Source organism: Amphiprion ocellaris, chromosome 20, assembly GCF_022539595.1.
Source record: "Amphiprion ocellaris isolate individual 3 ecotype Okinawa chromosome 20, ASM2253959v1, whole genome shotgun sequence".
In the NCBI taxonomy this organism is placed as follows: domain Eukaryota; kingdom Metazoa; phylum Chordata; class Actinopteri; family Pomacentridae; genus Amphiprion; species Amphiprion ocellaris.
Window position 1 is genome coordinate 28,026,464 of NC_072785.1, and position 17,925 is coordinate 28,044,388.

Below are 17,925 nucleotides of genomic sequence, written 5' to 3' on the forward strand. Positions count from 1 at the left end.
TTTCTGTGGATTTGCCACAGAAATCAACCTTCCCAGCTGAAAACGATCTGCTCTGTAGTGAAGTTTACATAACACCGAGTCTTTTGCGTTTTTATTTCAGACCTGGCGTCCGGAGTGGAGACTTTCCGCGGCTGTTTCCTCCTCTAACTTGTTCTCATCACTCTGGTTCTCTTGTCAGATGCCTTAAGTGTTACTATGTATGGAGAACCAGCTTGAGCCAACCGCTCACCTGTCACATCTCCTCTCCAGCACCCCGCCACGGTGCACCTGTGGCTGTTACCACGGCAACGGTAACCTGTTGACCCGTCGGGGTTTCCGGCGACGGGGTCAAAAATCATCCGCACCTGCAGCCGAGGAGCCGTCTGTCGAGCCAACACCTGGACTCAGAAATGAGTCTCAACTTGGTGCTTTTTGAACTTTTCCTTTTTGCTTTTCTTCCAGAATGATTCCTCTTTGAAGAATCTGCCTCACGCTACGATACGGAACATTTCCAAAAAGCCCCAAGTGATATCGATCGCGAGGTTTTGAAAAGCAGAGGAGGCTATCGACTGCGAGAGACAGCTGACAGTGTTGCACTTTTTTAATATCTAGATTTTCTTGCTAAACTGATTGTTTTTCCACTCAAGATCCAGTCATTGGTTGCAGAAGGCCTTCATTTTATTCATGTAAGATCTAAAATGTGCCATACACTAACTCAGACTTATCATCATATCCAACATAATTACATGTAAAAATAATTATTGCATATTTTGCATGAGAAGTTCTGTATTTGTTGCAAAAACAATGTTGTGTTAAATTCCTGCTAAATTATCTGTTTGATAGATAGATAGATAGATAGATAGATAGATAGATAGATAGATAGATAGATAGATAGATAGATAGATAGATAGATAGATAGATAGATAGATAGATAGATAGACCCTGTCAAAGCCAAATCTAGAAAAAAATTGAGCATAAATAGTATATGTAATATATTTATAAATAAATAATGAAACTAAAAAAATATTTTATATATAATCTTGAAAACCCAAATATAGAAAAAATGTGCAAAATTATATATGTATATTTATATATAAATATAAAAAAATAATAATTAAAAAATATTCTATATATGCATATATAGTCTGTAAAACCCAAATATAAAAATAGCAAAATAATAAATAGTTATTTATATATAAATTAAAAAAAAATGAGAATTAAAACATTTTAAAATTTAAAATATTCTCTCTATATAATCTATAAAACACACATATAGAAAAATAGTAAAAATAACAGATTTCTTTAGATATAAATAATAATAACAAATTATTACATAAAATCTGTAAAACCCAAATATAGAAAAAAATTAGCAAAATTAATATAGAATTCTTTAGGTATAAATAAAGAAATAATAATTAAAGAAAAATAAAACTGATGTATTTTTGCAACAGTGGGCTTTACAGGGTTAAACCTTTATGGATCCTGCAGTGGGGAAATTTATGATGCAACAGCAGCAAATAGAAAAACATTATGAAGAAAAAGAGCAGCACACAATGCACACAGTGCATATATATAAATATATCATTATATTTTAATGCTATTTTTTGTTCTCAGGGTAACTATTTCGTGTTCGTGCAGCGACTTTGAACTCGCTCTGCATGTTTGTCTGCCGGTTGCTTCGGGTTTGAAGGAAAGAGATCAGAGGGAAAAAGGTTTGAGGTCCACCAAAGGAGAAATATTTCATCTCAGGTTGGATTTTAGAAGTTTGGACTCCCAGAATTAAACTTAAAAGAATGTCTGAGTTTCTGTTGCTATAAAAGCTGCTACATTTGTGCTTTTCTTTTAAAAATGTGAACAAACTCTGGTATTCCCAAAATTATATATAATTTGAAGGTGTTTTGTGTTCAGCAGTTACAGTAATTTTCCAAAACATCCCACTTTAAACCTTTATTTGGTGATTTGGAGGTAATGCGACAAGATGTAAACACAAATCTGATGCTTACATCTACATAAGAAATGCTGATATTGAGTCACATTTCTGTCAATTTGATGAGTCTACGTCTAATATTTGTGCTTTTTAGAGTTGCACAAACTCTTTAAAAGCTGCTAAATGCTCCAGTTTCCTCCAGAAGGTTTTTAGTTTTGCCTTTTTGCTGTTTGGTGCTGGACAGGTGACAAACTGAGGGTTTATCAGAGCTGAAAACAGCTGGATGATGCTGTGAACTGTGAAGTAAAACCAAGAAAAGAAAGTCCATCTGAACATGAACAGGTCTGACATGGAGTGCAGATTATTACTTCACATTTGTAGTGTTTTTCTGACTAAAATAAGAGGACTAATATTTGAGCAGAAAAAAGTGAATTTCTTGCAAACAAACCCCTACTTCTTCCCTTCTGTCTTTACTCCATCAGTTCCACCATTTCACACACATTTTCTGCAACCCTTTCAGCTTTTTAATCATTTCTCAAGCGTTGTTTCCTTCGTCTTCATGCAAATTCAAAGATAGTTTTTAGTCAACAGTTGTGCTCCAACTTGCTGCAATGAAAAGTTTGAGAGGAATTCAACATAGAAGGAGGGATGCAGAGTATAAATTTGGAAAGAAAAGTACGTTACTCGGGTTATATTCTTTAAAAAATGATGAAACTAAGCTTTCAGGTGCTTTAAATTCATACGATTCTGAGTTACATAAGCATTTTTTTTTTAAAACACAACAAAGTTAATTATGTGCAAACAACATTAGTGGATGGAAACTGTGGAGCTTTCTGCATGAATAATTTATCTGTATGATTTTTAAAAAAGGATTTTTTTTGCTTTTTCACTGTTTTTTCTCATCTATTTGCAATCGACTGCAGCTACCGTGCTTTACTGTGCATCACAATCACTGGTGGATGCATACGGTACAGTTTTCTATTTAATAGAAATTGCATGATTTTAAAATTGAAAAAAAGTAAATTTCCCGCAAACAAGCCCCTCTCCTTCCTCTCTAACTTCTCTCCATGCTTCACCCACCTCCAAAAATTACTTTCTTGTCAACACTTTGGATATTTTCATTCATTGTGCTACACCTTGCTGCAGTTACTAGTTTGAGAGAATTCACTTTCATCCTTGTCTTTCTAGTGTTCCTGAAATTTGTATTTTTTTCAGCCACAAGCAGATTCTGATGTTGAAAACTTGAGTATTTTTGTGATTTGTCTGTTGAACCTCATGACTTTTCGTGACTATCAAATGCAAACTTAATTGGAAAATCAAACCCCAACGGCTAATGCAAATGAAAAAATGGAGAATTTATGTGAAGAAAGTTATTATTTTGCATTATTGAAATGCCAAATAACAAAAAAAAGGTGCAAAGTGTAAATTAGGGTCCAATGTGTTCAAAAAATATGAGATTGAGCTTTCAGGTGCTTAATATTTGAACAATTCTGAGATACAGCTGGAAAAGAAAAATGTTAATGTGTGCAAAGAAATCAGTTCCATTATCTTCCTCTCTTTGCCTCCATCCACATTTTCTGCCTCCTCTCTGCTTTTTCATGTGTTTTTTTCCTTCATTTTTTTTGCTACAGATTGCAGCAACCATGTGTTTTACTGTGCATCAGTAATTGGTGGATGAAAATTATACAGTTCCGTGCATATTTAATATAAGTTGTATGATTTTAAAACTGAAAAAAGTAAAGTTTTTGCTTTGTTTTTCTTACTTTTTTTGCTATAAATTGCAGCTACCGTGTGTTTTACTGTGTACATCACTGACTGGTAGATGGATACTGCACAGTTTTCTGCATATATAACTTGTCTGTATGACTTTAAAACAGAAAAAAGTGAATTTCTTGCTTTTCCACATGTTCTTGTCATCCTTATTTGCTATCGACAACAGCTACTGTGTGTTATACTGCATATTACACAGTTTTTTTTGCATATTTAATGTAAGTTTTCTGTCTGAAAAAGGTACATTTCTTGCAAACACATCTCATTTTTCTCCTTTATCTTTTCTCCATCAGTTCCATTGTTTTGCTCTAATTGCCTCTTGCTTTGACTCACCTTTTCTGTGCCGTTTTATGTCTTTTTGTTACTTTTTTGCTATAGATTGCAGCTACCGTGTGCTTTACATCAGTGATTGGTGGATGCATGTTGTACAGTTTTGTGCATATTTAATATAAGCTGCATGATTTTAAAACAGAAAAAAGTAAATTTCTTGCAAACAAACCCCACTCTCTTCTCCTTTATCCTCCCTCAGTCCTCCATCCTTTTGCCTTCATTCACCTTTTCTGCCGGCTCTTGGCTTTTTTGCACATTTTTTTCTAACTATTTGCTTCCGACTGTAGCTATACTGTGCATCACTGATTGGTGGATGCATATTGTACAGATTTTTGCATATTCAATACAAAATATCTGTCTAAAAAAGGTAAATTTCTTGCAAACACGTATCTTCAGTTCCACCATCTTGCTGTCTTTGCCTTCATCCACCTTTTTTTCTTGCTTTTTCAATCATTTTTCTAGCTGTTTCTTCCTCCTGCTTTCCTCTCCCCCCCAAAATCTTTCTTTCCTAATCGCTTCATCTGGCTTCTTTCTATTTTTTCCTCTTTTCTTATCCCCAGTGCACACTCTAACCCCCGCTGCCTCCCTCCTCTGCTCGGTACTGACCCGGCCCAGGGCTGATCTGGTTGTCGTAGAGGTGGATGTCATCTCCGCAGGCGATCGGCGAGTCCTGTCCCTCCTCTCGGCCCTCGCTGCCCTCCTCCTGCTCCGCCTCCCGCTGCTCTGGGGACACAACAGCACAGGGTCACCTCCTGGACCTCAGCGGCCTCCGTTCAGGCCGGGAAAATACACGGATTTAGCACCGATTTCTGCAGTCGAAGTAACCGCAGAGTCCCGAAAAAACAAGCATCTTTCAAGACTGTGCAGGAATTAGTAATGCATAATCACTGAAGCATCATTAGTCATTGGTATCAGCCGGAAGCAACAAAGCAAACAAACAAAAAAAACATATCGGTTGATCTCTAATTAAATGTACCAACGTATAAACACTGAAGCTCACTTAGCATCTTCAGAGACGAATTTCAACGCCTTACTCTTCCCACAGCTTTGAGAAAACCCATATAAATTAAACTTTAAAATGTTTGGCTCGATAGATGAAGGTGTGCCATGACTTTTGGTAGTGATTCGTTGTACGGTTTTTACGAAATCTGTTACAAAAAAAAAAAAAAAAAAAAAATCCCCATTGAAATGAATGGGAAAGTGGGTCGGACAGCTGCCAAAACCAGACATCTTTGGAACCCTGTAGCTCTGATATATTTTACAGCAGAAACTTCAAGAACCTGCTCTGCTCACTGCAACCAACCAGTGACTCACAGCTGATTGGCTGATTGATGCACTTTCAAAGTAAAAGCTCAAACATGTTAAAAGCTACTGATCAGGGTTTGTGAAATAGCTGGCTTTTCAAAATGAAATGTACTTACATAAATTAGACCTTTTGTATAATTATAGCAGGACAGATTAACTGGCAAAAGCTGCATTGATGCACTCAAAAAATCAAATTAGGGCATAAAACCGAACGAAAATCATATAAAATACTACTTTACCTGACTATAATACATATTAAGACTCAGATGCTACTGTTATGAATCATGATGCATTAATTATTTGCAAAATAACTGTCTTAATAATGTATTAACCCTCCTGTTGTCCTCAATTACGGGCACTAAAAAATATTGCTTCCTTGTCTGAAAAAAATCCAAAAATTCAGCAAAAACATTCCCCAAATTTCTGAAAAACTGCAAAACCTTCAGGAAGAAAATTCCAATAATTCCTTAAACGTTCCCTTAAAAAAATTATTTAAAAAATCCCCCAAAATTCTTGTAAATATTTTCAAAAAATGAGTAAAAATCTTCCCAAAAAAATCCTAAAAATATCTAAAGTGATTACATATATATCAGTAAAACATTTAATGTTTTCTTTAAGAACATTCACATAAAAATCAACCAAAATGTTGAGCACAGACGGAATAACAGACAGACAAACGCACGCCGATTGTCACAGAACTCCACTGTGTTCCTCGGCGGAGTATAGTTAGTATTATGTTATTATTATTATATATTCTGCAGTATTAATTATTCCTACACCCAAAAAAATGTCTGAAATTGGAAAAGAAAATGTAAGAAACTGAGTCAGACCAGTGTGTCATGAATCAACAGGTAAACGTGGAGCTGATAGTGTTTTTTTGCTGTGTAATGGTCTCAGCAGCAGCAGCAGCAGCAGCAGCAGCAGCAGCAGCAGCAGCAGCAGCAGCCTGGAGTCACTTCGTATGACTCATCCTATTCTCTCTGACACAGCAACCCTGAATCCATCCCATGGTAACCAGCGGCTCCAAATACCATCCAGCCAGCAGCGCCTCGTCCTCCTGCTCTTTCATCCGCTGACCTTCTCGGCGAGGAGGCTCCCCGTTTCGAGTCCGTTCACTTTGTCTTTGCATCAGGATCGTCCCTGAGCACCTGACATTATTTGAACCTTCGCCGTGTCGCCGCTTCGCCTCAGCTTCCCTCCGAAGCCTCAGACTTACCGGCTGACTTTCAAATCACCTTCAGAGAGAGGACGATGCAGCCCAGCGACGGTTTCACTCGATGAAATCAAAAAGTTTGTCTTGTTTTTACATTAAAAAAAATCCTGCAGTTTTATCTGCACACTCTTTTCAGGCTGCTTATCAGTTCAACTTTATTATTATTATTATTATTATTATTATTATTATTATTATTAAATGAAAATGATTGCTTTACCGTAAAACAGAAAAAGTCAAATTACACAATAAACTAACAAATTAGATCCTAAATATGCAACATAAACAAGATTAAGTTAGTTAACTTCAGTCAGTGTTTTTCTTGAATTACATTAAAGAGAACAGCATTTTTTAAGTTAAAAAAAATTATTATTAATGAAACTAAAGTAACATAAGAAAAGGATTAAGACTTTGTAATGTTATTTATGCTGTGATTTTACATATTAGGGCCTAAAATCCTACAAAACATAACATAAAATGCTACTTTAACAGACCATAATACACATTAAAGTGCCTAAAGATCCTACAGAGTTATTAATTTTGACCAAAGTAATGTAATAATGTAGCTTCTGCATTCAGAAATATGGGGCTGATAGCAATAAAACCTCTATTTATGATGTGATTCATGTAATAAATTGATTCATTCTGCAGCACATAACTGTGACCAGTGAATAGAAGCATGCAGCTAGTTTGGTGTGAATCCTTCAAAAGACCTGCAGCTGCTTTTGAGACACGCAGGGAGAAAGTTTAGACGTTTGCATTGTTAGAATCGCTCAAAGACGATGCACAGCTGCCAGTTATGTGCAGCAGGAGTTGCAGTTTGTTCTCCAAAAATGCATCAATTTAGACAAAAGCTATTTTTTTTCCAATTAAAAATACCATCCTGCAATTTTACATATGTGTATAAAAGAAATTAAACTGCTAATGTGCAATTCATCACTCAGAAATATGGAGCTGATTGCATTAAAACCTCTATTTACAATGTCATTCACACAATAAATGAATGAATTCTGCAGCACGTATCAGTAGATAGAAGCCTGCAGCTCGTTTAATGTGCTTCCTTTAAAAGCTGCTTTTGCTATTTTAAACTTTTGCATTGTCAGAATCACTCAGAGATGCTACAGAACTGACAGTTATGTGCAGCAAAATGACGTTCTTTTCCTCCAAAAATATGATGGCATCAATTTAGGGGAAAGTTTGTGATAAAATAAAGTTGTTGTGTTTTTTTTTAACCATCTTGCAATTTTATATACATGTACATACATTTTTAAAGAATTAAACTACAAGTCTGCAATTTATTTATTTTAGTCAAATGATGGTTTCTTTTCCAAAAATGCAACGGCATCAATTTAGGAGAAATTTCTAGAAAGTTTGCATTGAAAAATGTTTTTTTTGTTGTTGTTGCTGTTTAAAATAAACAATTTTCTGGTCATTTTCAAAATTAAATTGCAAATATGCCCTTTATTACTCAGAAATATGGAGCTGATTGCATAAAAATGTCTATTTACAATGTGATTCATACAATAGATTGATGAATTTTGCAGCTTGTAACTGTGACCAATGAATACAAATGTGCAACTAGCTCAATGTGCATCCTTCACAAGACCTGCAGCTACTTTTAGAGACATGTTGGAAAGAGTTTAAAGCTTTTGCATTGTCAGAATCATTCAAAGATGATGCACAGCTGCCTTTTTGTGCATTTTTTGGTCACCAAGTGCATTTAAAGATCTTCCAGACGTGTCTTTTCTTAATGAACCTCTAAGTCGACAGTGGTGTTTAACACTCACAATAATGTAATTGCGTCTTGATAAAAGCTTTCCTGAAAAAGACAGTTATGTGCAGCAGCAGCAGCGGCAGCAGGGGGCCTTCTGCGAATCTGCTGAGCGAATCGGCGTCGTGTTGCAGGAGGGGAATAATTGGCCGGGGGAGACGGGGAGATCCGATGCAAGTAGATTGTGTCCTGACTGCTTGTGCTGCACATACTAATTGGACGCCTCTCCTTGGCTTGAAGGTAGTGAAACTGCCGTTATCATAACAGCCGGAGCAAAGTTCATTATTTATATCCAAATGCAGCCAAGTGTGAGAGCCGGGTGAGGATTTTTTTTAAGTCTTTCACTGTGGATATACGGCACAATGCTCAGGAAATATACCTTTTATTTCTTAGTTTGTTTTCCGTATTTTAAACAAAGATTTATCGTCTCCTGGTGGCGGCTCACTCACCCATTTCTTGAAAGAAGTATCCATTCTTGGACATCCCAGAGGGAGGCGCCTCTGCAAGAGCAAAAAGCAGAAAGACAGTAATCAGTGAGGTGAATCCGGGCAACAGCAGCTTGTCTGGCAGGGAGCAATTATTTGGTATTTTTACACAGTAACTGCTGCTGTGAGAAAAGGTTCTAAATACAAACATGCACCATTAGTACAGCTGTTTTTAGCCACCGTGGGAGCAGAAAACACTCTTGCATTCACCCACAATCAATTAGCGTTCATTCAGTCACCCACTCATGAAGGTGTCTGCCCCCTAATGGTCATTATGAGGCATAGCAACGGCTGCTAATCTCACATCAAGCGCACAAACAGCACAGGAGGCGGCCATGCTGTGATAGTTTGTCTTTATTAAATATCTGAAATATAAGCAGGTTTTAGATGTTTTTTGGCTACTGTCATATTTTTACTCACTGTTTTTTCACTGCAATATAAAGTCCTGCATCTTTAAATGCTAGAAATCATTAAAAACTGAAAAAATCTTGACTTTTTTTCAGAATATTTGTTTTTTGTATTTTTCAAAGGGATTATTTACAATATTGGCTATTATGTAAACCATATTTTTGACTTATCAATTAATAGTTTTTGCTGTGGCCTCATTTTTCACTGCGATATGAAGTCCTGCACCTCTGGAAACAGACCAACTATGGCTAAAAGTAGAGACAAATTAAACATGTTTTCTGCCCAGTATGACAAGATTATAATGCCATACATATATACATGTATATTATACTAATAAATGAAGGAAAATTTAAAAAAATAAACATTAAATAATTATGTGTATATATATATATATATATATATATATATATATATATATATATATATATATATATATATATATATATATATAAAATATATTAAAATAAATTAAAAATAATTAATTAAAATTCTTTTTTAAATTATTTTATATAAATTTGGGGAAAAAATTGAATTAACATGTACAACATTTTTCAAACTGCCCACAGGTGTTACCAACATTGGGGGAAAAAAAGTGACTCGACACACTGTAGATATTTTACTATTAACATTTCTAATTGCTTCCATTTTTTCACATGACTTTGGGTCGCAGATGAGTCAAAAATGGTTTAATTGAGTGTATTTTTTATTATTTTTTGCCCAGAACATGATGCAAACACTGCCTGCAGTTAAGCCGAGTTTGGTCAAAAAGTTTCAGAATTTTTGTCACATGAATCTTGGTCACAGTTGAATGAATCATAGCTTCACAGTTGCAACACAGGATGCAGAATTGTTTTTTTTTTTTTTTTTTCCAATTCTGGATATAGTAAATTACTTATTTTTGCCAGTTTTTTGAAAACATTTTTTAAAAAGTGATTTTGATTAAATACCAGGATTGTAAGCGTAGATTTGGGTAACTTTCACAACCGAACACAACTGGCAATGCACGATTAGTTCAAAGACTGTTAGAAATTAGAAATTTTGATCATTCTTTTAGCTTTAAAGTGCAATTTTAAACAAATTTTATGAAAAAGGCATACATTTCAATCCTACAAACAGGTTTAGGGTTCATACCGTTACAGAACAAGTCCAACAATCTTCAGTATTTTTGTCCTTGTCAACAAATTGACCCAAACAAGTTATTATATGTGTATCTAAATCCTAATATATCTTCTTCTTCTGTACCACGGAGCTTTATTGTTGTTCAAAAATAACCGAAAAGCCCCTCACTGAGTCACATGGTTGTACTGGTTGGTGGGATTCCTTCATTAGCATCGACACACGCTGCAGTTCACTACTTATACACTCACGTTTCACACTTAGAACAACCAATGCGTTGTGTATTTATGGTGCATTTGTCCTAAAAATAAGTGCACGGCTGCTTTAGCAAATAATTTCAACAGTGAGGATATATTATGGTGGACGATTTGTCAAGATTCAAGTGTTCAGCAGAAGCTAACGAGCTCTGGGACGAAGGGTTGGAAGCCTTGAGAGACTGTCACACTGTTTGGACTGGGATTAGCCGACAATAAGAAAAACACAGAATAACGACGCTGTTTTCCTTAAGTACTGACGAATTAGTTTCATCACCGTGTCGTATTCCGACGCAGCACGGTTTCCAGCGACTGGAAAACACTGCAGAGTCGCTGCTCATTAAAATTCCGCAGGCGACTAGGAAGTATTTTTGGGCTGCAGTTTTGCTCTTGTCACCTGTTGTCAGCGGCTGTATGTAATGACGGTAATAAAGCCTGTTTTAGTTTACATTTAAATTCGCTGAACACGCTGATAGCGGCGTGACAAACCTCCCAACGATGGGGGAAGAAAATCAGGTACCGATCGAGCACAGTTTCTGATGCAAATTAGGATCATAAATGTGGGATGAAACATGAATATTATTGGTGCTAGTTGGGAGTTATGACTGCAGGACAACTACTAAGGATTATTTATATTATTGACTAATAGGTAAATCATTTTTGAGATTAATCAATTAATTGTTTTTAAAAATTTATTTACTCACTGTGGACTCATTTCTCACTGCAATATAAAGTCCTGCACAACTATGGAAACAGAACAATCATGACCAGAAGTAAAAAGAACCTAAAAAATGCCTTCTGTGCAGTATGACACATGGAATTTAACTGAATTTAGTTGACAAAAATTGATAAAAAGCGCCCAAAGGTTTTTGCCAATAGTGGAAAAAAGATGGTGACTTTACATGTTATACATATTTTAATACTTATATCAATAATTTGTTTCCTGACGGTGTAAACACTGCAGCTCATCCTAAAAGTCCCAGAACTGTTGTCATGTGTCATGTTGTCTGTGCAGAATGGAAAATTATAAAGCCATAAATAATGAAAAAAAGAAAAAAATCTTTGGTTATTTATTTTATAAAAAATGTAAAAAAAAAAATAAATAAATAAATAAATAAATAAATAAATAAATAAATAAATAAATACAATAAATATTTAGAGCATTTTTTCAAGTGCCTATGGGTGTTAGCAACACTGGGGACAGAAATGAGAAAAAAATGACAAAAGTCAGACAAAAAAAGACCAAAAACAAGACAAAAATGACACACAAAAAGACAAACGCAAGAAACGAAATGACAAAAAATTAGATAAATGACACAAAACAAAACAGAGACAAAAAATTGACAAAAAATTTTGAAAGCAACAAAAAAATGGACAAAAGACAAAAAATTGACAAAAAAAATGACAAAAGCGAGAAACAAAATGACAAAAATAAGACAAAAAACCAAAGTGAGAAAAAAGGAAACACAAAATGACCAAAAAAAGACAAAAAACAACAAAAACAAGACAAAATATTACAAAAACGAGACCCTCAACAACTTGTCGTGGTCTAGAAATTATTTTAAATTTATAGTTTTACAAATTTACAGTCTGCAGTTCATGTCTTCTCTGTAATTTTTACACTTAAAGTCGTCCTGCAGGCCGGCTCGGACCCTCTGACAGGCCGGTTTTGGCCCACGGGCCGCATGTTTGACACCCCTGGGTTAAAGTGTCACTGCTGAGAATCAAAAATGTTATCGGCGCCGTTCATTAGACGTAAAAAATGTTAACAGGCTGCGATTATGCAACAGACATTCTTTTCACCGGCAAAGGTCCTGAATTTAAAGCATAGAATGATAATCCACAGTCAGGTTTTGTTTTTGTTGCTTCCAGGCAGGTTTTTGCAACGGTAGTGGAGCTTCTTTTTTTAAATGGAGGATATCTCATTTTAGAATTAGACTTAATCTGGTGAAGAGCTGCGCTACAAAATGCACAGTTGAGAGGGTTTGGGAGTGTTTGTCATGCAGACCGGCGCATGTGTGCAGCACGTCGATGGCACAGGAGGCAGATATGGAGATACTCTGAAGGTTATTGAGACGTTGTGCTGCAGGAGGAGGATGAGGGGAGGTCTGGTAGCGAGGCCCTTCCTGAACGTTAAACCGACACCTTTGCAGCCAATAACCAAAGATCAACAGCATGTCTCGCAAAAAGAAACAAGCTGGGGGTTAAAAAAAACTGCTAAAACACCTGTACGAGCACAAATAAATGCATTGACCCTCGTATCGTCCTGCGAGTCAAAACTGACCCATTTTAGAGTTTGAAAATGTGGAAAAAAGTATATTTTAACAGTGAAACTTTTAATGTCCACATTTTCAACATTTTTGGGAAATCTTTGAAAATTTTTTGGTGGGAAAGAGAAATGTTAAAAATGTTTATTAAGAATATTCACAAAAAAATCAACCAAAATCCAGCGAATTTCGCTGGATTTTGGTTGATTTTTATGTGAATGTTCTTAAAGAAAATAGAAGTTTTACTGATATATATGTAATCACTTTAGATATTTTTAGGATTTTTTTGGAAGATTTTTGCTAAATTTTTAAAAATATTTACAAGAATTTTCTTGTCAAATTTGGGGGATTTTTTTTTTTTTTTTAAATAAAACTTTTATGGGAAACTTTTAAGGAATTATTGGAATTTTCTTCCTGAAGGTTTTGCAAATTTTCAGAAATTTGGGGAATTTTTTTTGCTGAATTTTTGGATTTTTTTCAGACAAGGAAACAATATTTTTGGTGCCCATAAATGAGGACAACAGGAGGGTTAAAAACAAAGAATCGAGCCTTTTTTCCCCTGCGTGTTGAATTGTCGTGTGAAATTTGGAGGAGGGAAGTGTAGATGTACAGTATCTCTGCTCCTCCAGGGATTCTTTGATGTGACAAACACTTAAACGCAGGATGCAGTTTTAATTACACAAAATGTTCCGTCACTCCTGGGATTCGGGGAAAAAAAGCAGGAGTTAAACAACCAGGGATTCATTTATCCCCAAAACAGTTTAAGCCACGCAGGTTTGTAATATTTGCATTTTTTCCTCTTAAATCTCCTTCTCCGGTGCTTTTATTTTTGCTGCCATCATTAATGAAATGTTGAGTTGTTTTTTTTTATGTGCTTTTATAAACTCTGTCTACAAACCAAAACCATCTCAGTGGAAAACAGAGAGTTTAAAAGGAACAGTTTGACCTTTTTTGGGGAATATGCATATCAGTTTAGAGACGTAGATGAGACGATCGGTCTCCAAGGTTGATGTGATGAAGACACCAGGAGCCGGTTAGCTTAGCTTAGCATAAGGATGAGGAGGAAATGAAGGGAGAGGCTAGTTTGGGTCTGTCCAGGTTGACTAATTAACACTTTAAATCTAATTTGCTGAATAAAAGTAGCAGTTTTAACCACCTGAATCACAATACCTGCAGCAGAACAACGAAAGGTATGTTATTTTTTTGTGAAAACGACAACATTTATCAGTCAGACACTATAAAAGCATAAAGAATCACAGAATAAAGTAGAATAGCCTTTGTTGCCATTGCACACAAAAATTGTACAACGAAATTGGTGGGAGCATCTCCCCGTAGTGCACTTAAAAAATACAAATATGCAATATGCATGATGTAATAAGTCATAAATACGAAGAACAATAAATGAGATAAATGCACAAAGAGATTCTAAACTGTCCCACGGTCTTTGAACTACACATCTGTTTTAAAAAAAGGAATAATAAACCAAAATTGAAGCTTAAAATCGCATTCTTTCCCACCGTCAAAATCAGTTTATTCTACCTGTCTAGTTAAGAAATTAATTATTGTATCATAGAATAAACAATTTTCACTATAACCAGATTCTATAATAAATGAACAAATAAAAATAATACTGTCATGATTACCTCTGCTGTGAGCAACATCATGTGAGCGAAATTCAGGAACATTTTAGACAACACGGAAAATTAAAAATGTAAGCAGTAAAAATGCAAAAACTACAGCATTACAGCATTTATCAGTCAGAAACTATAAAAGCAGAAAAAATCATAAGAATGTCAACTTTGCGATAGTACTTGTACTACTCATCTGGGATGTGCTGTTTTTCCAGAAAAAAATCAAACAAATATAAGCTTAAAATTGTAATTTTTTCATCAAAATCAGAGTACTCTACATGTCTAATTAAGAAACTAATTATAGTACAATAAAATCAAGTAAGCCATTTTCACTAACAAGATTCTATAAATAAATAAATAAATAAAAATAATACTGCCATGACTGACTCAGCTGTGATCAACATCATGTGACCATAATTCAGGAACATTTAGGATGAACTGCGGGCAGTGTTTACACAGACAGCATGGGAAATTGCAAATGTAAGTAGTAAAATTACCTTTTTATCTTTTGTAGAATCTTTAAATCCGTTTTGTTTTATTTATATAATGTTAACTGACAAAATAGGAGCCGGTTAGCTTAGCTTAGCATATGGATGAGGAGGAAACAATGGGAGAGGTTCTTTTTAACCTGCAGCAGAATGATGAAAGGCATGTTATATCTTTTTTTAAATGCAAAAATTACACCATTTATCAGTCAGAAACTGTAAAAGCAGAAAGAATCATAAGATTTTCGTCTTCACAATGGTCATTGAACTACTTGTGTGTGAATTTGCTGTTTTGTTGGTAAAATTAAATTATTAAATCTAGGCTTAAAATCACAATATTTTGTTATTCTACTGAAGAAATTAACTATAGTAAAATAAAATAAACCATTTTCACGAACAAATAAAAAATAAAATCAATAACTAAATAAAATACCGCTGTGACTGAGTCAGCTGTGACTCTTAGGATGAACTGCAGGCAGTGTTTACACAGACAGAATGGAAAATTACAAATGTAAGTAGTAAAATATCTATAGTATGTAGAGTGTTTTGTAGTCTTTCATTTTATTTGATAATTTTTGGTAAATTCAGTTCAATTTAAATCAATGTAGTTTTACTTATATAATGTTAAATGACTACATATGTCATCGAAAGGTGTTTCAAAGAGTGGAAAAACATCAACATTATCAAGAGAAACCCAGGAAATTCAAATATTCACTTGGATTCCCTTTGATTAAGCATTTGGTCACATAAATTGAAGTTATTCTTTTCAAGATCTATGGATTTATAACTGATAAATGGCACATAACATTCAGACTGTGGCGGACAGTCGTGTGATAAAATTCTGTAGCTTTCGACTGAACTGCAGGCAGTGTTTCATTCCATTTTTCCTTTTTAAAAATGATTTATTGCAACAAAATACAACATAAGACTATTCTAGCTGTAGTTGTGCTGTTCCCATAGAGATGCAGGATTTTATATTGCAGTAAAAATGAGCCCACAGTGAGTAAAAAACACCCAGAAACTGGTTTGACTTCAGACGGTTAAAGATGCTTATTTGGCTGCTTCTTGACTTTCTGGAGTCTCGTCTCACAGCGAGGCAACACGTCCCCCTTTTAAACCCACAGCTCGTTCTTTTCACGCTGAGTTTTTGTGCAGATTAAACCAAAACGTTGGTGATCTTTCCAGGATTATTTTGTACCTTTGATCAGAGCCAGACTGGCCATTTCTCCTTTTGTCCACTATTTGTTTTTATGCTAGAACCAACCACCTGCTGACTCCAACTTCATACTGAGCCCACAGACATGAGAGTGCTATTGATTGTTCAGCTCAATGCAACAAAGCAAAGAAGTGCATTTTCACTAAATGTTAAAAAGGATAACATAGCATATACCAAAATAACTTACTGGTATTCAAGATTTACAAGCATGACGCAAAGATCCTCATTTAAAGATGTCTAGTTATTTAATTAGCAGTAAGCGAAACAGTTTGTTTTTATTTACTGTTGGTGCTATTAGTTGCACAATAAAGTTTATAACCACATATTTTATAATCACCTTTCCCATGTTTTGTTTCAAGACTGCATTGACAAATTATTTGCTAAACACGCAGTCTGCTGCTAATGGAAAATAGTTCCAAATGTGTAAAATCTTTCTTTTTACAAGTAAATATCATGATAGACACTAGTGAGTTGTAGCTGATAATTCTTGACTGTGGTGTTAAGTTCCACCTCACAAACTAAAAGAAAAATCATGCATTTCTGCAAAATGCTGCTATTTCTTGTCAAAACTGCAGGAAAAATGCTACCAAGTGAGCTGAGGAGTTCCAACAAGGAAAACAGAACATTTCTGGGTTGCAGATCTTTCAGATTTATGACAAGAGTCAGCAGAAGAGAGTAAATAAATTCAAATAAATACGATAATTCAGGAGAAACCAAGAAGCCACGACTGACTCAGCAGCAATCAGCAGCCATATGACAAAAACTCAGAGATTTTTCAGCTGAACTGCAGGCAGTGTACACAGAACTGAAAGCAAATTACAAATGTGAGTAGTAAATATCTATAGTAGGTAGAGTCTTGTCTCTTTGGTTCAGTATGGCTACCACCTGTGGGCACTTGGATAAAAGTTTACTCCAAATTTTACCAATTTTATTAATTATCTCTTTTTTTTAACATAGCATCAATTGATAACATATGTCATCAAAAGGTGCCTCAGATTGTGAACAATTGCCAAAATTGTTGAGATTATTGATTTCTGAAGAGATGCATTTCTGTAAAATGATGGATTTTGCTGTTTTTTCTTGTCAAAACCACACAAAAAATGCCCCCAGGTGCTCTCAGCTGAACTGCAGGCAGTGTACACAGAAGTGAAACAGATTTGGAGTCAGATGTGGGCATTTTATCATTTTTTTGTACATTAAAATTAATTTGATTCTATTATGTTTAGTTTCTATAGCATCAACTGACAACATATGTCATCAAAAGGTGCCTCAGATTGTGCAAAACTGACAAAATTATTGAGATTATTGGTTATTAAAGAGAGGTCGCTGGTATTTCTCATCAGAAAAGAGTGTTATCTTCACGAGGAATTTCCAACAAGGAGAAAACTGAACATTTCTGGGTTGCAGATCTCTCAGATTTATGTCAAACAAACCTCCCCGGCAGTATTTATTCTCCCGACTCTCCCTCTGACTCTGTTCTCCTCAAATATCCAAACAGAAATAATATAAACCAGCTCCGTCGCAGTCATCGCCGGGCGCGTTTGATTCTTATGTCAGTCATGTAAACACAAATCTCTCCATCATCTTCCTACACAGGTTGATCAGATTCCTGCTGCATTAAACATGCCTCTCACTATACTGAGTTTATTTTACCTCACCTATAGCATCTGCACAGTTTTGTTTTTTCTTTTCCCTCTCCCTTGTGTTTAGTCATTCTGAATAAAGCCAATAAACAGAGTCACAGCTCAGCAGCCTCAGGCGTAACCACACT

General features: G+C 35.1%; 1 protein-coding gene across 5 annotated transcripts in view; it reads right to left on the reverse strand.

The window, feature by feature from the left end:
- The window catches only part of slc4a11 (solute carrier family 4 member 11), a 190,080-nt gene that overhangs the window by 91,975 nt on the left and 80,180 nt on the right, over nucleotides 1–17,925 (reverse strand). For 3 of the 5 annotated variants that reach the window (XM_055005728.1, XM_055005727.1, XM_055005729.1), the window contains exons 2-3: nucleotides 8,742–8,792; nucleotides 4,613–4,729 (exon numbers count right to left, since the gene is read on the reverse strand). In XM_055005728.1, coding sequence (XP_054861703.1) covers nucleotides 4,613–4,729; nucleotides 8,742–8,792 — 168 coding nt within the window. The remainder of the gene's footprint in view (nucleotides 1–4,612; nucleotides 4,730–8,741; nucleotides 8,793–17,925) is intronic. The other 2 variants (XM_055005731.1, XM_055005730.1) reach the window with 1 other exon arrangement.